At 52.5% G+C, this 22,162-nt stretch overlaps 1 protein-coding gene and 1 long non-coding RNA gene across 5 annotated transcripts in view; one reads left to right on the forward strand and one right to left on the reverse strand.

The window, feature by feature from the left end:
- Positions 1-22,162, reverse strand: part of MEGF11 (multiple EGF like domains 11) — a 235,756-nt gene that overhangs the window by 10,046 nt on the left and 203,548 nt on the right. For 3 of the 4 annotated variants that reach the window (XM_027123371.1, XM_027123369.1, XM_027123367.1), the window contains exons 11-19: positions 21,718-21,881; positions 20,531-20,633; positions 15,082-15,228; positions 14,573-14,707; positions 9,552-9,680; positions 8,246-8,374; positions 7,618-7,746; positions 6,933-7,061; positions 5,382-5,618 (exon numbers count right to left, since the gene is read on the reverse strand). In XM_027123371.1, the coding sequence (XP_026979172.1) occupies positions 5,382-5,618; positions 6,933-7,061; positions 7,618-7,746; positions 8,246-8,374; positions 9,552-9,680; positions 14,573-14,707; positions 15,082-15,228; positions 20,531-20,633; positions 21,718-21,881 (1,302 nt within the window). Of the gene's footprint in view, positions 1-654; positions 757-1,386; positions 1,454-3,736; positions 3,856-5,381; positions 5,619-6,932; positions 7,062-7,617; positions 7,747-8,245; positions 8,375-9,551; positions 9,681-14,572; positions 14,708-15,081; positions 15,229-20,530; positions 20,634-21,717; positions 21,882-22,162 lie in introns of all 4 variants that reach the window. The other variant, XM_027123370.1, reaches the window with a different exon arrangement.
- On the forward strand, positions 15,141-20,918 carry LOC113629149 (uncharacterized). The gene is made up of 2 exons (XR_003436402.1): positions 15,141-15,251; positions 20,373-20,918. It is a non-coding gene; the product is annotated as an uncharacterized LOC113629149 (long non-coding RNA).

The following is a 22,162-nucleotide window of genomic DNA, read 5'->3' on the forward strand; positions in this document are numbered from 1 at the left end:
TCTCTGTTTATTCATTGCACCTACTTCTGAAACTCCTACCTCACATCCTCCCATAGCAGGACTGATTTTCCAAGTCTCTTTTTTGCATCTTTCCCAAGCTACCAGGTTTGAGCCTAATATATGAGCACAGAGGATGTTGGTTGACACATCCTGCCTCAACCTCTCTAGATCCCTACTGGACCACCCTACCCTATGATCTGGGAGAGCCAGTCTGGGGTCTCTCTCTCAGGGACATTGGGCTTTTTGGTCAGAGAACCAACTCTCCGTCATTCACATCCACGGGCCCAAAGAATCCCAAAGATGTCACCATCTCCAAGTCACTTCTCAGTGGTTTTGGGTTGTATTCTGTGGTCTGCAGGGAGTGCGGTTATGTTGTGTTCCCTTCACCTAATACTACTTGCAGTTTGTCCATATCCACTGACCATGATAGGAGGAGAAGGGGTGACTGGGGGGATCCAGACAGGCTTCCTTCTTCAGATAGGGAATCGGACTTGTAGATTAATTATGTCGGAGGGAAGGGGCTCAGCAGGGAGAGTTCTGGGACCATGGGGGTAAGTTAAAGGATAGGAGTGGGGGTTAGGGTAGGTGCTGGGTCTGGTCTGGTATGACAACCTCAGGGGTCCAGGGGATAGAGGGTAGGGCTGGGAGTCTAACCTGGTGAGTGTAGCTCAGCGGGGCGGCTGAGGTGTCTAAGTTCAATGTAGAAGTCCTCGGGCGGGTACCTGGCCTCCAGGGCACTGATCTGGAAATGGGAGTCTAGTGAGAGGATGACAGGGAGGAGCCATTATTCCCAGGGCCCTGGTATGGCAGGGGTTGGGGGATGAGGGTCAGGGTGGGGCAGGTTGGAAGGAATTAGGGCTTCCATGTGTAGCATCCAAAGGCGCTAGAGCCAGCAGGGCCAGAGGGATTTGCTAGAGCTGAGGCCACTGGCCTTGCTACCCCTCACTCCCCACCCCTCACCCGCACCCCCATAGGAATTGGTGTCTGCCAGGGCAGTGGGGCAGAGGGAATAAGCCCTTGAAAGGGGCACCTTGGTGGGGCCTGGCTCAGGCAGGGGTCCCTTTCCCAGATGGTGAGTGCATCTTTTGCTTCCAACCTGAATCCCCACATCTGGGCCCTAGCTTTCTCCCTTGTGGTCCCTGGGTCATAGCCACTCTCTCCCTATCCCCTAACATAGGAATGAAAGGGCTCTTGGACTTCATTTGCTTATAAGAGCTGAAATAGGGGCTTGGGTTTCCTCCCCACACCCCTTCACCCTGGGGGAAACCATGCTTAAGATTTATCTACCAACTCTCCCAGGGAGCTGGGATGGGCCCCTGTCAATATGGGAGAAGGAGAAGAGGGTGGGATGTGATGGCAGGGGACCAGACTCAAACCACTACTGACCTAACACGTTCACATAGCTGTAGGGGGTCCAGCCTGCCATGTCTCTGTCAAGGGACTTGTTACTGAGCTGTTTGGAAAGTAGGAGAGCGAGTTACTATCTAGTGCCCTTGAGATGCCCCTGCCCAGCCTTTGCTTTTGCCCACCCTCGTGCACCCACCCCTGTGATGACCCTGACCCACCTAGGTGCTAGGTCGTTGAGGGAAAGGGAGAGTTAGGTGTTCTATGATAGGCCACCGTGGTGTGGCTGAGGCCAGTGGGAACAGAACATATACCCCCATCTAAGCAGTCTGGCTGAAGCTGTAAGGCTCTTGGGCCCCTGGGACACAGGGGAGCAAAGGGCAGGGCCTCTTGAGAGCCAAGAACTGGCCTGAGCCAAGCTGGCCCTGACAGGGAAAGCAGGTCAGCTGGATGGGGCTGAGCTGCAGGAGAAAGGGGTGTTGGCAGCGTCTCGGCTGCAACACGAGGCCATCTCCAGCACAGAGCCGGGTGCCGAGGCTGCCTGCAACATCACTGTCACCTCTGCCACCTGACCTGGGCTGAGTGTGAGAATCTTCCTTTCATGTGACCAAGAAAGCTTCAGGGTAGGTTGGCCTTATGGCGCAACCCTTCCTCTTCCTGCAATCTCACAGCTGCCCTTCATATGAGGCAAGGATGGTTGTTCTCATTTCACAGCTGGGGACCTGAGTCCTGCTTGTGGGCCCCGCTCATGGTCACACACACAGGCAGTGACAGAGCTGGGTCTACAACTCAGGTCTCAGCTCCCAGACCCATGTCCTTTCCATGTCATCACAGCTGCCTGCCCTTGCTAAAAATTTGCCAGGCTGAGGGGTCCCTGACCACACAGAACTACTTTGGGCCCCTGGGGTGAAATGAGCCAGAGGGTCACCAAGTGGGCTACTCTGTAGTAACTCCACCAGCTTACTGAGTGACAGAGGGTGGCTGGTGCTTCCCTGTCAGCGTGAGACCGAGAATGACATGGCCACAAGGGACTTTGTCTCTCACCCCTGGCGTCCTTTGCCTCTAACCTGCTGTAGCCTTGATAATGTGGCTCTAGTTAATCAAGGACCTCCTGCTGGGAAGCTCCTGGATTCCCTTCCCTTGGCTCCTCAGATCAGCCTAAAGCTGTGAAGCTGGGTGTGGGGCTGACGGCCACAGGCTTTGCATACAGACCTCGAGGTACCCCTGCTTGCAGCACTGCCATTCTATTGGAAAACTGAGGCTGAGAGCCCCTGAAGAGGGCCTTTGGGTGCTGGCTTGACAGGGGCTATATGGGGTCTGTGTCATTGTTGCTAGGGGGCTCAGGGTGCATTGCTACCAGGGCTGTGGCAGCAGCCATGGTCCGTGTGGACTGGTGGACATTTCCTGTGGGGCAGATGGGGAGAAAGGATCCCTAGAGCTCTATAAGGCACAGACCTGGAGGATGAAAACTGCTCCTGGCCATGTTCCTGGCCCAGGATGGAGTTTTGCCACCCAGCCCCCCATGGTCCTGCCATAGCGTGTGTGTGTGCACGCAGGTATGCAGCATGAGCCCGTTGACCTTGTGGTCCTTGGGGCTGTCCCTCATTTCTGAACCTCTCATCTGCCCACTATGGATCCTGGCACACCAGGGGGTGCTCACTACACATGTGTGCTGAGACATCCTTGCCCAAGGGCCTGTGATTGTACGAGGACGTCTTGCCATCAGCCAGGGTTAGGCTGGGAGCTGTGAGGAAAGGCCCTGTCCAGGGTGGTACTCACCTGACCTTGAAGGCCTGCAGGACTCACTGTTAATGGGAACACTTGGCTGTGACTGATGTTCGGGTTCCATGTCCCTTGTGACGGTTCTGATAGCAACAAATGGTTGTGGGTGTGTACTGATAACATGTAGTATGTAAGGTGGTACCTAAGTAATAGCAGTTACTCTATAATGTGCTGGCTGCACACATGGTGCTGGTAACATACTGTGGTGATTAATTCTGTAGTGTTTTGATTATATGTGTTAACATGAGGCAAAAGTGGTTACATGGTTATGTGTGACAAGGATACACATGATTACTTGATCACATGACTTGGTACCCACCGGTTACACACAGGGTATGGGGGTGTATGTTATATCGGGTGATGCTGTGAGTTGGTTACATGTGACGTGTCCTGGTTACATGGCACTTGTTGGCTCCATATAACCTGGTGGCCTCCTCTTACGTGCTTCACAGAGTGTTTACATGGCATCACAGGGCAATGTGTATTGTATTGGCAGTTGGTTCCACACAGACCCTGGGCGGGGTGGTGGTGGTGCAGTTTCTTCCCAGGCAGAGGTGAGGGCTCAGTGCGTAGACAGTGGATGGGGGCTGGGGAGTTAGGGGCCCGGTACCTTGGTGGGGCTGTTCCTGTCCAGAGTGCTGGCCTGGTTGGTGTTAGGCCCCCCGCACGCCAGTGCGTGGTAGCTGGAATTGGAAAAGCACTGGGCATGGCTGCTACTTTGAGACAAATCTGGGAAGAGAACAAGGTGCCACATGCCATCACATCCCTGGCCCTGGCATGAGACACCCCTAAACTAATGCTTGGGCTGGGCTGCCTTGAAAGTGCTCTGCAAAGAGAGACAGTCAAGTCTCCCAGCCCCCAAGCTTCCTGGCATCTACTACTCCCCTAGAAATGTGTAGAGCCTGATTTGCCCCTTTCCTTGCGGTGGCCCTCCTTGCAGCTTGCAGGTTAGGCTTGCCAGTGTGGAGGGTGGCACCAGCGTGAGAAGCGTTAATTTGACAGTCTCAGATATCCCTGAGTCACTATGTAGGGCTATGCTGACCCTCCCCTGCCTCCCCCAGGGTCAGATCCCAGTAGTGAGGCTGTAAAGAGAACCCCACTTCTCCTGACCTTAGCCTTGCCCTCCTGCAGATTGCAGTGGAATGGCATGGGAAAACCTAGCCAACCTTGCTTACTATAGTCATAGAAGAAAATCCCCAAATCCTCCCTATGAGCTTTGGGATTTCATCAGGGGATATCTACTTTGGCTGAAACCCAGGGCAGCATGTAGGCCAGGAACTTCCTCAAGGTAGGGTCTGCACCTGGGCCGCTCCTGGCTCTCCTGCAACGCCTAGCACGGAGCTGGGCAAATAGTAGGCAATGGAATTAGCAGGAATGACATGTCAGCAGGTCGACATGATCTTGGTTTTCTAAGTAAGTCCAAGGTCCAGGAGGCTGCAGGTCAGCCATGAGCTATGGAGCCAGCTGGAGAGAGCTGTCATCCTTGTGCATACCCTGACAGGCCTACCCTCCTGTGGCTCAGGGCTGTGGGCAATTTTAGAGCATTTTGACCTCTTCTGTTTAATGAAATATGAAGCAAAAAGCTGTTCTTATTTCTAAGGCAGCAGTCCAGACTCCCAGATAAATGCCTGCTGGAGTTGTTACCCCATTTGTGAACAGACTGGGTTCCAGCAGGCCTGATTCGAGGGACATTGCCCAGACTTTCAGACTTCCCCACGTCAGGCCCCGTCCCCTTCCACTGTATAAATAGGGCCCTCCTAACTCTGGGAACTGGGAGGGAGGGGTGCTCTGAGGCCTTCACCAAGGAAACAAAAATGGGACAGGGCTTGGACATTGGGCCCCACAGCTGGTTTCCTGAGGTGGCACAGGCTGGGGAGAGGTTCCCCTGGAGCATTTAGGAAATTTACTGCTTAGTGTGGGTGCTCTTGTGACTAAAGCCCGGTGAGGAGGAGGGGAAGCTCTGGGGAAATGGAAGAAGGCTCCTAACTGTAGCTGTTCAGAGTGGGCATCCTGGAAATGACACCCCCTGGGAGCCCCATCTACCTTTCCCAAGTGAGCTCCAGCTCCTCGCCTCCATTATCTCTGCAGGGGAGCCTGAGCATCCAGCCCCAGAAGACAACTCTGCAGGCACGACCACCCACCTTCAGCGGTAAACCCCGGTGTCCCCAAGAATACTGTGTGGCTCCTCTTGGGTCCTGTGTGTGTGTATGCGGGGGCGGGGCGCGGGAGGGAGCTGCTGGGGGCATAGCCCTTACCTGAGAGGGAGTAGTCAGTGCTGGTCATCCTCATGGCAGGTGTGTAGGAGACGCGGGGAGCCAGGTCTCGGCCCTTCTCTTTCTGCCGCCGCCGGTGCCAGGCGAACAGGCCCAGCAGCACCACAATGAGGAACAACAGGAGGACGATGCCTGTGACAGCACCCACCGAGTGCCGCTCTGCACCCAGTGCTGGGCTGATCTTGGTGTAGGGATTTAGCTCCTCCATCATGAGGGCAGCTGCGGACAGAGGGAGGGGCTGAGCCTGGGGCAGGCCTGCTTGCTCTTCAGATCTCCTTAGCCTGGGGCCTAGACTCCTAAGGTTAGGAGACCCGGGTGCTGGTCTTGGCCCTATTCTTCAATCCCTTCAACCTCACGTGTCTGTCTTCAACTGTCTACAAAGGGTAGCCTCCCAGGGTCATGACAGGGAGCAAATGTGATCATAGGTGGAAACCAAAATAATGGATGTTTACTGAGTGTTTTACTCTGTTCTGAAAATGAGTTACAGATATTAACTCATTTGATCTTCCCAGCAGCCCTATAAAAAGCTGTTTATAAGTCCTATAAGAAATAAAGACTAATTATTTCCCTTTCACAGATGAAGAAACCGAGTCACCAAAAGGTTAGGTAATTTGCCCAAGATCACACAACCAGTAAGTGGTAGAGTGGGTTTCTCAGGAGTCAGGAAAAACTGGACTCAGCCCCCTCCCTGTCTACCAACTGTGTGACTCAGAATCCTCAGTTTGCTCATTTGTAACATGGGGACAGCAATCCCACTGTGAGCACTAATGAGAGACTGACAACGAAAGCTGTGAGTGCTGTACCAGTGTGCCCAGGATTGCTGCTCCTAAAACCCCTCTTGCTGATATATGTGTGGGCTGTCCCTCATCCCCCATCAGAATGCAGTGGAAATGTCTTTTGGCCCCTTTTCTGTACTGTGGACGCTTGGGTGCCCATTCTCATCCCTATCTCCTACAGCCAACAGCAAAAACCATTTATCGAGTGCTCACTTGATGTGCCAGGCACTGTGCTGAGTCCTTTACTCACATTATCTTAACTTGGTCTTCACAACAGCACTATGGGGTCTTGTCTGACTATAGACCTGGAGCCAAGGTTGAGCCCCTTTGGGCTCCTTGGCTCTCAGCAGAACCTTGTGTCTTTCCACATGTGGAGTAACAGACCCAGCAAAAGGAAATGACCGGCCCAAGGACACCTAGCAGGTAATGGCAGATCTTCCGACTCGGTCTGCTGACCCTTCCACAGCACTGGCTTGCCGTCATCCTTCCTTGGCTCACAAAACTTGCCAAGGATGAGCAGAGGGAAGTGGTGCCTGAGAGGCCGCCTTCTCCATCTGCCTTTCCAGTGCCTGGAGCCTCCCCCTCCTCAGCCACCCCGCCCCCTTTCCACTCCCACTCTCCTCCCAATGTGAATAAAAGGAAGTCACAGAGTGTCCTTATAAAATTCAGTCAGTCCCATTGGCTACTCCCTAGAGCCTGCCCCATGGGGCCCCTTCTATAGCCCCCTTCCCCGGGGACTCTGCCATCTGTGTATTACCTTGGTCACACCTGATCCCTTTGAATCCAGAGCTGCAATAGCAGGTGCCTGTGACATGGTCACAGGTGGCATTGTTCATGCACTCACACAGCTGCTGACACCCATAGCCAAAGGTTCCTGGGGCACATCCTGTGTAGCATGAAGAGAATCAGAGTCGACCGTGAGGTACGCCCACTCTCCACCCCTCCCATCCCTTATGTGGGCAGCTGTGAGGATTAGTTCTGCCTCACAGAGCGAAGCCTCTTTCTCTGTAGCTCCTGATGTGCTTTGGTTTGCTACTTGGGGCTAGACAGAACACCTATAACCCTGAGTGGGGGGACACCCACCCCTACCTCCTCCTCACCTGGTCCCTATTTACACAGCATCTTCTGTGTGTCAGGGCCTGGTGCCACAGGGGCTTCAAAGATCAATCAAACAAGATCTGCCTCCCTCTACTCTCGCTAAGCTCCTCCCCCAGCAAAGGCTCTGCTCTGCCTCCACATGCCCCATCCCCACCCCCACTGAAGGAAGAAACTCTTAAGCCAACGTAGGCCCAACCTTCAGGTTTTCTCCTTGGGAGTTGCTCCAAAAGTCAAGGGAGCAGGCGGTGCAGGGCCCTGATGGGTGGACCTCAAAGGGGGAGGCTTCCCCTGCAGGAGGCTGAGGCCTGGCATTGACACCAGGGTCAGGGGTCGGGACAGCTTACTCTGCTCACAGTGTCGCCCGGTGAAGCCCGTGCGGCAGGTACACTTGCCGCTGATGTGGTCACAGCTGGCACCATTCTGACACTGGCACACATACCCGCAGTCCTTCCCATAAAACGCTGCTGGGCAGCCTGAAGAGAAACAGGGCGAGGGCAACTGCTGAGGTGCAGTTGGGACCAAACCTGCCTCCTGCCCCTTCTTTCTCTGAGCATGGGGTAAGGACTAGTGACACCCTGCACCCTGCACGCTCCACGCTCGGAACCCTCACGCTGAAGAGGCAGGGAGTCCTTTGGACAAGGGTACCTTGGAACCAGAGGCCAGGCTGATGTCTCATTGCTGTGCAACCACAGGCTGCTCCTCCCCACGCTGGGCCCCCTGTCCAAGGAGGGTCTGGTCTTGGTGATTGCTGGGGTACCCGATAGCTCTGGCCTTCCAGGACTTTGGGCGCCTCAACCCCCTGAGTCCGGCCAGACTCTTTAACCCCAGGGGTGGGTGGTGGGGGTGGATAGCTCCGAGCTCTGGGGCCTGCCTCCTCTCTCCCTCCACTACATGTCCAGACGATGCCCACGGCAGCCAGCAGGCCGCAGCATGGGATTCCAAATGGCTGGGAGGCTGGGAGGCGGGGCTTACGCTGCGTGCAGAAGAGTCCGGTCCAACCAGGGGTGCAGTGGCAGGCCCCATCCTCGGCGCTACAGCTCGCCCCGTTGTGGCAGCTGCATGTGTGGAAGCAGGCGGGGCCCCAGAACCCAGGTGGGCAAGCTGGGCGTGGGTGGGATGCCGAGGGTGAAGGCCAGGCAGAGAGGGGCAGACGGAGAGGGAGGGAGAGGAAGGGGGAGTGCATGTCAGCCAGGATGCCCCCGGGTGGCATTTCCTGGCTTTCACGGGGCTTAACCACTGTTCCCAGAATTCCTCCACTCACCTCTTGACCCAATCACCCAGGATTCCCATTAAGCCCGGATTCTCTGCCCACCCTCCCAGTTCTGAGGGCTTCTGAACCTTCCCTCTTAGGGGAATGACTGTGATTTGGAGCGTGTGGTAAACTGTAAACACTGCGGTTTACGGTGTGAATACTGTGTGTACTAACTTCCCCATGGGGATGGTGGGGGTGGGGGGGTACTTTCCCAGGGTAGGGACTTATTTCTTCTCAGGGAGCTAATGAGCTCCCGGAGGATAGCAGGGTGTCTCCTCCATCAGAATGGAAATGCCTTCAGGCCAGTTGTTTGGTTTGTTTTGGCCACTGCCTGGCATGCAGGATCCTAGTTCCCTGACCAGGGATCAAACCCTTGCCCCCTGCAGTGGAAGTGCAGCATCTTAACCACTGGACCACCAGGGAAGTCCTGGGCCAGGGCATCTTAACTGGGACCGTTCTAGGGGTACTGGCTGGGTCTCACCCATCAGGCAAGGACTCCACAGGGCAGAGGCTGAGTCTCTGCCTTTAGATTGGGGGTCCCTGTTACCTCTGTATCAGATTGGGTTCACCTTATAGGAACAGCCCCTACAATGCTCTGCCCAGGCCTATGATGCCCAGGACATCAGTCACGTGAGCCACCCAGAGGACACCCTTGTGAGGCAACTGCCCGGGCCTCCCCTCACTTCCCTACTCCCTCTTCCTCCCCATCCAAACTTAGGGGCTACTCCTTGATCAGATGCTAGGAGTATTAATACTCAGCGTTCATAGTATTAATGATACTACGAATAACGCCCATATCTTTAATACTAACAGTTAATAATACTAGTGATCAATCCTAGTAATTCATCACGTTAGCTATAGAGACTATATGGGACTCAGGTGGACATTCCTATCTGCAGGAGATTTCAGCCCTGGGAGGTAGAAGCACCAGGGGCAGAGAGGTTCTGGGCAGGGAGTGGGTGTTTCTGGGCCTGACCATGGTCGGGGGCATTCCGGGGGGAGCATTCCCAGAGGGCAGCAGCTTACCCTGTGAGCAGTCCTTGCCAATCCATCCAGGGAAGCACTGACAGGAACCATCGATGGGGCTGCAGGTCCCGTTGTTGGCACAGGAGCAGAGCTGGGCACAGTCCTGCCCAAAGTGCCCTCCAGCACACACTGTGGGCACAGGACAGCCTGGCACCTGTCCTCCCACTTGTACTCCTCAGACCACCACCCACAGCTACACCCCCAGAAGTTCCCAGGCCACAGCCATGGCCATCTGGGGTCACGGATCTGGGTGGGAACTGCCCACCTCAGCACCCCCATCACCCTTCTTCATTTCCACATCAATGAGTTCCCCCTCTTGTGTCCACAGCTGCATTCTTCGGGAGCCTCTAGTAATGATTCCCTCTGACAGGAACGAACTGAGGCCCATAGGGGTAGAATCACTTGACTTCGGTCTCACAGACAGAAGTGGTGAGGCTGGGAATCCCAGCTCTGCACTCAGTCCAGTGGTCCCTGCACTGCCCCGAAGCCTTCTGCTTTCCATTACCACACTTGTGTCAGCATCACTGATCTCACAAATGCGAGGGCAGGGAATGTTTATAGCTGGAAGGAGAGGGACAAATGCAGGGTGGCAGGTCTGTCTGCAGTTAGATGGCTGGAGGACCAGCCCCGAATGTCTATCCCTGTCCCCCTGTTTCCTGTCTCTCCAAATCCAACCTGTTCCTTGAGCCTCAGTTCAGCCTCCTCCCCAGGAGAGCCCTCCTGGGTCCACAAGGTGCTCTCTTCCACTGAGCTCCCATGGTATTTCCACCTTGAGTCCTTTGTAGGATTTTGATCCCGGCCCCTCCTGGAGGAGTCATTCCTTGGTTCCTGGAGGAAGGGCTGGTTTCCTCAACAAAGCTGCAAGCTCCTTGAGGACTAGATATGAGTGTTCACCGAGCACCTCCCTCTCAATTCCCTCTCAATTCATCCTTCACCTGCTTCCTACAGCCTGAGCTCTCTAAAGCACAGCTCTCTTCATGGCACTCCTATGCCCTGCTCAAACATCCTCAGTGGCACCCTAGTGCCCCAGAATAAAACCTAGATCCTAGAGATCAGCACTTAAACATACCTCATCACCCAGACATTGGACCACACACCACTTTCCAAATAACACCCCATGCCTTTCCTCCTCTGTGCTTTCACTCCAGCTGTTCCCTCCCAGAATTTCCCTGACCCTCATGCCCAGCTGTGGAAATCCTACCCTGCCTACAAGACACATCTTAAGGACCACCTCCCCGATGATCCCTCTGTAGTAGACAGCTAGTCCTTCAATATCAATTCTCTTCTTCCTTAGAAGTAGTTTTAACTGGGCGTATGTCCACCTGCACAGCGAGGTATGACCACGTGACTACATTCTGACCAATGGTAAGTGGAAATGCGTGTCTTTATTTGCCCATTCATCCTTCCTGTTGAAGAATAATGTGGATTATGGATGAGAATTGTGGGTAAGATAGCTGGAGCTCAAGCAGCTACCCTTCCTCAGAGGTGGAAGCCATGTGCTGAGGATGGCAGAACAACAAGATAGAAGGAGTCTGGGTCCCTGACATCTATGTAAGCTACCCTACCACTCCCTAGTGGCCTACTTCTGGATCTTTGCTTTTCTTTCATCTTTTTGGTTTTTTTGTAAATGTGTGAGGGACACAAAGCTTGTCATCTTCAAGTCAGTTATTTTGGGTTTTTATGTTACTTATAGCTGAACTTAATCCTAACAGATTCACCCCTCTTCTCTGTTCTGGGAGGCTATGTCCCTGTTTGAGCTTCTAGGACCCTCTATTAGTTTCTTCCCTGGTCTTCTGTTACTGTGGCTTGTGAGCCATTTCAGGCCAGGCCTGGGTTCCACCCGTGTCTGTACACCCACAATGCCTGGAAAAACAACAGGTGCTCAAGGCACAGTGGCTGAATATGTGGAAATAAACTGCTGCCCCTTCTCCCCCCACCCCAGCCCCCAAGTTCTGCTGGGAAAGGCTGAGCTCAGAATTTTCCCCTCTGGACTGCAGGCTTTATGAGGGCAGGGAACTTGGCTCTCTTGTTCTTTGTTGTGTCTGAGTGCCCAGCACAGTGCATGGCATACAACAAACACTCAGGAACTATTCCCCAAATGGCCAAAACTGGCCCCAGGAGCAGTGACGTTCCAGTGGGTTCTGCTGGAATCAGTGACCCCTGTCCCTTCGAGCTCCTCTCAGTTTGACACGCTCCCCTCAAAGCCCAGTTCCAGCTGGCCCTACACCCTCCAAGATGGCCTCCTTGCACCCCTGTTATGGGGGAGGAAGTCCTTGAATCCCTGAGGCCCTCATTTGGCTGAGCCACACTGAGCATCAGGGGAAGGTGTTGATTCTTAAAGAAAAGCAACTTCCCCAGGCCCACATCTCTTGAAATTTGGGCTGGCACCCCTCCCTTAGGCCACACTGTCTCATATTGTCAGCCCTTCCCCAACTGGATGGTGGGCACCTGGATCTGTGGCCACTCTGTGCCTCTCCTGGACATGATTAGCAATTGAGACAAACAATACCAGGCTCTCTAGCCCAAAGCCTTGGGTTTGGGTCCTAGTTTTATTTATGTATTCAACAAACACTTCTGTGGCACTTTTATGTACCACTGTTCAGAATGCTTCACAAATATTAGTTCAATTAACCTTGTAATACTCTCATTATTACATATTTTCATTATTACTAACTCTACAGATGAGGAAACTGAGGGACTGAGGGGTTAAGTAACTTGCCCAAGGTTACACAGCCAGGAAGCTCTGCCACTCACTGGCTAAGTACCTCCGAGCAAACCACATCACTCCTCTCAGTCTCTGTTTCCTCATCTTTGAAATGGGACTGATAACCCTCACCCACTGGCCTTGGGCTATAGTTAATGGTTATGGGCACGATGGCTGATTTGGGCCCTGTGCTCTTCCCTAGCAAAAACCTTAGCTCCTTCCAGGGCGGGTCCACTGCCAGGAGGATGACATGCATCTCACCTGTTTGCAGCTCAGCCTCCAGCTTTGGCTTCCTGAAAAGCAGGTCACCCAGCATGCTCTTCCCTGCCTCTGGGAGGTACATGATGTGGGGAACCCATCCCCTAGTCCTGGCCCTCTGTGGGGAGCCGGGTGCCAGAGATGCTCCACTGACACCCATCCTAAAACCAACTCTGAGCTTCTCTAACAAGACTTCTCTAACAAGTCTTATCTTTGAAGTCTTTCTCACATATGCAAGGCTGACAAATTCACCCACAGAGCTGCTAATGTGATCAGTCTAATACATTAATTGGTTAACTTCTTAGCTGAATCAAGAGTGAGGCAAAGAGAGGGGTGGTGGAGAGAAGGGGGACTGGTGAAAAGAAAACATCTGGTTGTATTTAATCTATGTTTAATGATTCTGCATAAGCAGTGTCTGTAATTTGTAACTCGCTGGAAAGCCAGTCATTAGAAAGCGTCAGTTCAATTTTTTACAAGGTTTGAGACTTAACCAGGGCAGTTGCCATTAATAGCAAACTCTGTTAGATCTATGTGTGGAAAATACTCATTAGGCCAGCGGGCGATAAATCAGACATTGCAGGATGTGAGAGTTACTCCTCGGGCTGCTTAGGTCCTAATTTAGACCTGGCCTATCTGTATTGACAGCTGGGTCTCCGATGTTTAATAAGTAAACCTCGACACGTCAGGTTATGATTAAACTGCCCTAGGAGGACTGCAAGCAAATGAAACTGTCACGTATGTTTCCCTGGGGTCCAAACTTCTCATGACCTCAAAGCATCACGGAGTTAACTTTCCACTCATACATATTAATGGCCCACACACTTAGAAAAATAGCCGAGCTCAGTGGTCATTATTCATCAAAAGAATCCAGTCCCCTGGGAGGCAGTGAGCTCTCAAAGGAAGTATTTAAGCAGAGGCCAGATGAGACTCTCACAGATGACCTTGAAGTTGCTTTTAGCTCTAAGTTTACCTTAGACTAAGATCCTTTCGCTCCTTACAGGTTAAAGTACAAATTCTACACCCTTGTCTTCAAAACTCTCCAGGAGTCCCCAGACTACCTTCTCAGTCCCCTTTGCCATCCACAGCCCCTGCATCCTCCTGCCATTCCCTGTGGCTGGATAGTCGCATGTGCACGCCTCTGTGCTTTGCCCAGATTGGTTCCTCTACCCACAATGCCTTTCTTCCATCTCTGCCTTTTAGGCTAAGGCCCAGCTGAAGTCCTACACGGCACGGAGCCGTCCCCCCAATCCACCCTGCTTTGGCCTAACTAAGCCAGGGACAGCAGCAAGCAATGGTGTGCAACGGAGCCAGCTTCTACCTTCACACTGGCTATTAAATATTCGGGAATTTCACGACCGGTGTTAAACCGGTACCTTAGAATCAGCCATGGTGGGAATATCTACAGCATGGAAATTTGCAAATGATACAGATTAGGGCTTTCCCCCCCCCCCCCCGCCGCAGAGAGCCAGTTTAGCAGCACACCAATTCAATAAGCTTTATCTCCCTTTTCAACTCCCGTTGAGTGGAAGAGTTGGCTGGAGTTGGTGCTGTGGATTCTGCAGCTGAGACAGGAAAGCGTGTGGTGAGGGATTAGTGTTGGCCTGAGTGTGAGGGAAGAAGGGCTGGGACGTTGCCATCTCCAGCGAAGCCAGAACTGTCTCCTCTGAGCTCCCACAGTGTTCTCTGCCTTTCCCACTTGGCACTCAGCACAAGCCATTTGGGGTCACTTCATATGTGGACCTTATCTACGCTTGTTTCAATTTTTATCCGCTTAGACTGGGCTTTGGAGTCAGAATTTGTTTCTCAGCTCTGCCGCTTCTAGCTGTGAGACCATGGAGAAGTCATTTAACCTCTCTGAGCCTGTTCCTTCAACTGCATCATGGCTTTGTCTCACACCCCGTGGTGTGTCCAATCCTTATTAAGGTAGGTCTAAGCCCTGAAGAGCCAAGGAGCTGCCTCCACAGAGTATGATGAGAATCCTGAACCTTCCTTCCCTGCTACTTCCCTCCTGGGACTCCTCGTCTCGCTGGTCCACACACCTTCCCCCTGGAAACAGTACCTTGGTTGCAGAGGGTTCCGGAGAATCCGGGGAGGCACTCACAGATGCCGCTGGCGTGATGGCAGGGCCCGCTGCTGTGCACGCAGAGGGGGCACGGCTGGGCGCAGCTGTGGCCATAGAACCCAGGGGCGCAGACTGGGGGTGAAGGGGAGAGGGTGGTCAGCAGCCCAAGGGGCCCCAGCCAGCCTGGCTACTTGTCCAGTCCCACACAGCGATGAAGAGAGGCTTCTCAGAAGCATGGGGAGAGTCGCGTCTGCCCCACACCTGGGAGGGCCCGTCCCTTTCTACAGAGAGGAGTTGTGGTCTGCTCCTGTTTCTACTGGGGAGCCAGGCTAGGCCCTGAACTTGGGGACAGAAAAGTCAGGGCCAGGAGAAAGGGGATTAGAGGGAGGGACTTGATGGGGACTGACTGTGTAAGCCCAGCCTCTCTCAGGCCAGTCCTAGTTAAGGCTGGGAAGGCTGGGGAGGATGAGCTGTCCGAGGTCTGAGGGGTAGGGTCTCAGCCTTACTTCTCTGGCATAAGGGTCCTCGGAAGCCCGGGGCACACTCGCAGCTCCCATCCTCTGGGGAGCAGGAACCGCCGTTCTCGCAGCTGCAGGACACGGAGCAGTTGGGGCCCCAGCGACCGGGCGGACACGTGCTGTCACAGTGGATGCCTGTGGGCCAGAGGCAGACTCAAGTCAGTGGTAAGGGGCGAGGGTGAAAGGAAGAATGGGGGGGGGGGTACTATGCAGTAAGAAGAGGTGGAGGCAAACACAGTAAATCTGGGAATATGGAGGAGAAAAACAGAGAAGCTTGGCTGGTCAGGGAGGGCTTCCAGGAAGAGGCGATGCCTGAACTGAGTAGTCCTAAAGACCAAGGAGGAATTGACCAGATAAAGGAAACCCTATGTGCAAAGAGCAGGAGGCAGGAGAGAGAATCACGCCTTGAAAGATAAAACAGCATAGTGTGGTTGAACCATAAAGTACGAGATGGGATACGGCAAGAGATGAGATTGTGGGAATCAGAAGGGATCAGATCATGAAGGGCTTCCTTTGTCTTTGACATCTTAGCTGGAATCCAAGGTTAGTGCAGCAAGTGAGTGCCATTATAGGGGCTACATGAGCTGGGAGTGAGTTACCTGCCCACCCACGTTAGCCCAGGAGCCACCGATCCTTGCTGGGCCCTAGCCAACCAGCCCCTGGGCAGTGGCTTAGAGAGTGGGTGGGGTCTTTTCAGATTCTTTTGACCACAGTCCTCAGTGCAATATGTATTTTATATCATATGTGCGCACACATGTATAATAGAAACCAACATTTTGCAAATGACATTTACTGTCACTGTGATGCAATCTGATGTTTTCTTTGCACTATGATGTATTCTATGTCCTTAAGGGAAAAAAAAGCTAGTTGTGACCCAAAAAATTGATTTAATGACCTTCAGTTTGACATACAGTGGCCTATGTGGGAAGGGATGGAATCTGTCAAAAAGAAAGAGGAGCAAGGCCTACATGGTCTTTTTTGAGCTGAGAGAAAGGAAATATGTGTTGGGGTGATTACAGCCTGAAGGCTGAGAAGAATTTTAAAAGGCCTGAGGCTGGATGCCCAGCTCTGGCGTGGGGTTTCCTCCCAGGCAGAAAGGCTTCTAGTCCGCCACGCGTAAGGTGAATGGACCATGGGGACCCAGGAGACCAATTTGGCTTTGGAAGGTGAATATCAGAGGCTCAGAGAGGAGCAGAATTAGTTTACAAAGCACGTCTGCCTTGTTATAAGGAAAGGGATCGTGAGAAAGAAAAAGAAAGAGGGAGGAAGACATTCAGGCTCAGTGAACAGAGCCGGTCCTAGCAGCAGCAGGAGAGCGGTGGGACCAGTTTAGAGGCAGGCTGGAATTATACAAGCTTACCTGGGTGGGTGGGGAAAGGCGAGGGGGCAGAACAGGGGGAGAGAGTGGAGAGGGAAGGGATGCAACAGGCTTCACTCTCCTCCAGCACCTCAGTCTAGCCCATGCTCCCTCCCTGGGCCTCCCTCCCTGTGACAGCTCAATTCTGCAGCAGGGTGGAGGCTTCAGATGCCACTCTGCAGGAAATAGGCCTCTGAATGGAGGGAATGGGGTGCGGGGAGCTTCTTCCTGGGAATACAGTCTTTCCCCAGTGAGAATCTGGTGGTCACATTTCCTCCTCAGTGGAGGTCTCTCCCAGTGGAGTTTCAGGTGCACAAGAGGTGAAGCCCGGACAAGCAACACGGAGGGACCGAAGGGGAGCCTGGGGCGAGGGAAACCACAAAGCTGTTTAAAACCAAAAGCCATGATCTGCCCCAAGGAATTCTCTGGCCTGTGGTTGTTGAAAACAACCTGTTCAGACTGCAGGCCGAGGGACCCTGCTGCTCTTGGGAGGCGCGCTGGACTATGGAGGAGCTCCACTGTCTGACCTCCAATCCCTCCTGTGCAGCAAGCACGCTTGGTTAGGCTGCCCAAGGCTCTTTCCCATAGTTGTAGGCTTTTCCCTAAAACTGTATGCAGATATTACTGTGATTAATAAAACACAATGCATGCAAAACACCCCTGAATTCATGGCAGCTTGTTGCTATCATGTTTTCCCCCAAATCAGTGGATGTTAAAAGTACAGCTGCTCTCATGTGTGGGATCCTCCAAATGTTTTCATGTCAAAAAGGTGTCCTCGCGCTTCCCTGGTGGCGCAGTGGTTGAGAGTCCGCCTGCCGATGCAGGGGACACGGGTTCATGCCCCGGTCCGGGAAGATCCCACGTGCCGCGGAGCGGCTGGGCCCGTGAGCCGCTGAGCCTGCGTGTCCCGAGCCTGTGCTCCGCAACGGGAGAGGCCACAACAGTGAGAGGCCCGCGTACCGCAAAAAAACAAAACAAAACAAAAAAGGTGTCCTCTTTTTTGGAGATTAAGAACCACAGGTGTAAGGTGATCATGCTCAGATTGCTGCAAGGGCCCACCGGGTTCTAGGATCTGCCAATTATTCTAGTCTAGGCCTGGTTCTATGGGTGTGGGGCTCCTGTTTGAGGCTGTTATATGTCCTAAGAGCTCCCTGGAACTTAAGACATTGGCATCTAAGTGGAGAGAAGGGTCCAGGGTTTCCCCTTGCGTGGAAAAGCCAGTTGCACCGGTAAAGTCAAAGGGCTTGACCTTGGCCTAAAGGGAGGCTCTCCAACTACAGCTTCTGAAGAGGAGTGGTATCATCAGTTAGTTGCCTTCTCTAGGCCCTGTTTTCCCTATTGTTGAATGGAGATAATAATCCCCCTTAGGGGTCCTTCCCATTCTTACCCTTAGGGAATCTCTTTGCTTTATCTTTCAGGGCCCCCTACACATCCACACTGGTGGGTAAAGCTAGGCTAAGAATCTATATATTGTGACCTCTAGTTCATGTCACAAGGCTAGCAGCAATTCAGCAGCCCACATCCTTCAGGGACTGTTTTGGGTTTTGGGGTCTTCCTTCTCCAGGAAGTCTCCCTGAATGTCTGCCTAGGGATTCAAGCATCTATTTGATAGTGGCATACAACTTTGTCCCTATCATTTGAATATTTCATATATATGTGTCCTGTGAAGACAGGGACTATGACTTCTGACTCTCTTTATCCAGGTGCTCCTAATGGGCAGGGAAATGATCTTGGTCATTTTTGCATCTCTAGTACCCAGGACAGTGTCTGGCACACAGTAGGTGCCCAGGGGCTATTGCTGTTGAATTTTGCCATTTACTGCTGGGCCTAGCACAGTGCCGGGCACATGGTAGCTGCCAAATAAAGACTCGGTGATGGCTCGAGTCAATAAATGCCAACTGAATGAATAAATGGTTCCCCTTTACAGTGCACTCCAGTGTCTCCCATCCTGTTGGCACTAATGTCCTGAGACCTTGGGCAGCTCCCTTTCCTCATCTGTAGCATAGGAGGTTGGAGCGGAACATCGTCAAGGTCTCCTTCACTTCAAGGGGAAAGGCCATACATGGTTATAGGCCAGCTTCTTTCAATTTATTTCAGTAAACACTGAGTAAGCACCTACCATGTGCAGGGCAAGGTGAATTCGATATCATGCCAGTCAAGAAGTGTGTGGCTAAGGGGGGCAAGGGGAGAAGACACGTACATGCTTAGAGCAAAGAGAAACAAGTGTTGAGCCTAGGCACAAGCAACATGCCAGGGGCTCGGTAGTCAGCAGTGGGTGGGGAGGGCTTGCCGAGCAGGGGGCTGGGGCCTTTACCCTGCGCCCTCACTGTCTTTCCTTTGTTTCCTTCTGCTTGACAAATCTCAGGACATCAATTGCTCCTTTGAAACGACTTCAGGACCACGTTTGGGAAAATTAGTTTTAGAACAGCAGAGACCTTGCTGAAAGGTTGTCCATCAAAGACATAATTTTTAAGCACCACATGTCATTGGAGTCTTATCGGTTCACTCGAAATTAAGGCAATGAAAAATTAAAATGGATTTCCATTTGGCTCCAGCTAAGAGTCTAGGGTGCCAGTAACCAGTGTGGAGCCTAGCTCTGTACTAAGCGGCAGGGCAAGGGAGTCAGGTCGGAGATGCTACAGAGGAAGCAATGTCCCCAGCCCTCAGCTGCTCAGAAACTTTCTGGTTGCGGAGAACAGAGGTTGCCCAGCAGCCTGGTGTGAATTATTCATGTGAGGACCTACACTGCCAGCAATGCCTGTATTTCTTTCTCCTTGCTGTCCATCACTTTGGGAATGGCCAGTGGGTTCGTTCACGTAACATTAACACTGTATTTGTGGCTTACACTTACTGAGCACCTATTACGTGCCAGGCACTGTTAGCGCTTACAGGTATTAACTCATCTAAACTTCAAAATGATCTTGTAGTTATAAGGATTATAATTATCTGCATTTTATGGATGGAGGATTCAGGCCCTGAGAGGGTAAAGGACTTGCCCAAGGAGGTCTGGTGCCAGCTCTGTGTTCTTAACCATTTCTCAGTGTGTGGCAGGCAGTGGATACAGTGGTGAACAAGGCAGATGTGGTCCCTGCCTCCACAGAACTGATGGTCAAGGTGGGAGGCAGATAATAAACAAATCGTTACTCAAATCAGAGTTCAGTGACAATTGAAGTAAGTACAGCAAAATGCTGTGAGAATTAATTAAAGGGGCTCTTTCATAGTCTTGGCCAGGTTGGGGAGGTGGTAGTATCAGGGGGAGAGAGCCTTCCCAGAGGAAGTCATCTTTATGTCGAAATATGATGGATGAGAAGGTGTTATTAGGTGAAGAGAAGGGGAAAGAGTGATCTAGGCAGAGGGAATGCACATTTGAGGCCTGGAGTCAGGGACGGTGGTTGGCCCAGGTGGTGGAGTGAAGTGAGTGATGGGAGGGCACAAAAGAGAGGTGGAGGAGTTGGGCAGGGCCTTACAGGGCCATGTGGACCCCAGGTCACTGTAAGGATTTTGGATCAGTGTCTTGGGAAGCCATGGAGGCATCCTGAGCAGGGACTGATGTGAACGGATCTGACCACCATGTGCAGAGTGGGTGCAGCTGTGCAAGAGGGGAGGCCCACAGAAAAACGGGAGGCCGAGGCAGTGCCTGCTGAGAGATGGTGCTCAGTGGACGAGGGTGGTGGCAGTGGCTGGTGAGAAATGGATGGACGTGCCATCTATTTAGGAGGTGAGCTGCCAGGACACATGTAGGGGCCAGGAGTCTGAGCCTGGGCTAAGGAGAAAGTTCCCTGTCCGCCTCTCCACCATATCCCCTGCAAACACAGGTTGAGCACCCACACCTCTGTCTGCATTTTTTAAACTGGTCTGTCCCTAGCCCTTAGAACAGAGCCTGCACATACTAGGTGTTCAATTCATATTTGTTTACTCAAAGGGAATGAAATGGAGAACTGAAGCCCGGAGGATATAAAGAAAAGGTGCATATGTAGGAAGCAAGAAGAAGAAAAGGTGAAGGAACAGTCAAGAGAAGCAGGAGAATACCAAGAGCTCAGTTTCACAGGACCAGGATGGTGGCATGGCAGAGGGGGTTACCTGTCCATCCGGCCAGGCAGCAGCAGTGGCCTGTGACGGGATCGCAGCCATCGGCGTGGCTGCAGTCACAACGCTCACTGCAGTTCAGCCCAAACGTGCCATCCTGTGGAGAGAAAAATGACGAGACCTAGACCCTCAGAGGTTCTCACACTTCTTTCGGATGTTGATGACAAAACTGAGCCACTGCCCAACAAGGATGAAGAGAAACTGGGGCTGGAGCACTGTGGAGGCACTTGTTATAACTGGGGATCCAGTGAGGCTACTCCAAATAATTCTTTGGCTGCATTACGAAGAGTATGCAGTTTGGAGGGAGGGAGGTGTTGGTCCTGCCCTACCTCTCAATGGTCAAGCTCAGAGAGCTGTAATGATCATGAATTAAAATTGTGAATGAAAATGCACCTTGCAAATTTTTAAACATTGATCACATGTGAGGAATGACTATGATTTTTTCTTTGTGGGTAAGAAGGTGGCGGTCAACATTTGTTGTGTGCTCATCAGGTATCAAGAGTCTCATATAATTCATTTCTCTTAATCTTCACAACAACTCTATGAGATGGTTCCATTATATTCAAAATTTAAAGATGAGGTGAAGTAACATGCTCCAGGTAACACGGCTAGGATGAGGCAAAGGCAGGATTGGAACCCAGGATTGTAGGACTCATTCAACAATATCCTATCAGTTGGTTTAACTTAACTTGTATCTTAGACTAAGATCCAGGGATTAAGTCTAGGTGGGTTATTACTGGATAATGCTTGGTTTAGTCCTCCCAACCTTGATCATAAAATTATAGAGTGTTGGAACCAGAAAGAAGCTTAGATGTTATTATCAAGGAATGGCAACTCTGATGGATTAGTAAGAGCTGTCCTGTAGCACTGTGTCAAGAAGGATTCTGAAGCTGCATCTGGGCTCAGGTAAATGTGCCAGAGTCAATAATGTTTCCCAAGAGCACCCAGGGGAAAGTGAGGCCACATCACCATATCTGCTAAGTATCTGTCATTTTATAGATAAGAGGGCTGAGGCCAGAAGTAGGACAGAGAGGTTAGAGCTAGGGCTGAGACCTGAATCCAAGTGTCCCACCACCTGGTCCAGTGCTCTTCTCTGTGCACCTCTGTGGACAAAAAAAACTACAGGGAAAGGGCATGGGGGGCTGATGGGCCCACCCCGTCCTTCCCCGCCCCACACTCACCGGGCAGGGCAGTTCGCAGTTGTCCCCCAGCCAGCCAGGGGTGCAGAAGCAGGAACCATCGGTGGGGCTGCAGGCCGCCCCATTGGCACAGGTGCAGCTCTCGTTGCAGTTCAGGCCCCACGTCCCACTGGGACACGGCAGGGTGCAGTCGAGGCCCTGCCACCCTGAGGGGAGGGAACGAGGCTGTCACCTCTCCATCTAGGCCCAGCATGGCTTTCTGCCCACTCCCCCCAACTCTGTACAAGGCATCATACCCAAACCACCCCTTCTCTGATTGCTAGGTCAGAACACACATTCCACATTCGGAGTCCACTCAGAAACACAGCAAGGCTGTTGAGAGAGCGGGGGCTAGAACCTGGGTCTCCTGCCTCCCGGTTCTCACTGTTTTTGCCATAGGTGGGTGATCCCACCTGGGACAGGGAACCAGTGGAGGCGGAGAGGGCTA

The sequence above is a fragment of the Aethalodelphis obliquidens genome, unplaced genomic scaffold (genome assembly GCF_003676395.1).
Source record: "Aethalodelphis obliquidens isolate GAN/ISIS:26980383/991018 unplaced genomic scaffold, ASM367639v1 scaffold26, whole genome shotgun sequence".
Lineage (NCBI taxonomy): Eukaryota > Metazoa > Chordata > Mammalia > Artiodactyla > Delphinidae > Aethalodelphis > Aethalodelphis obliquidens.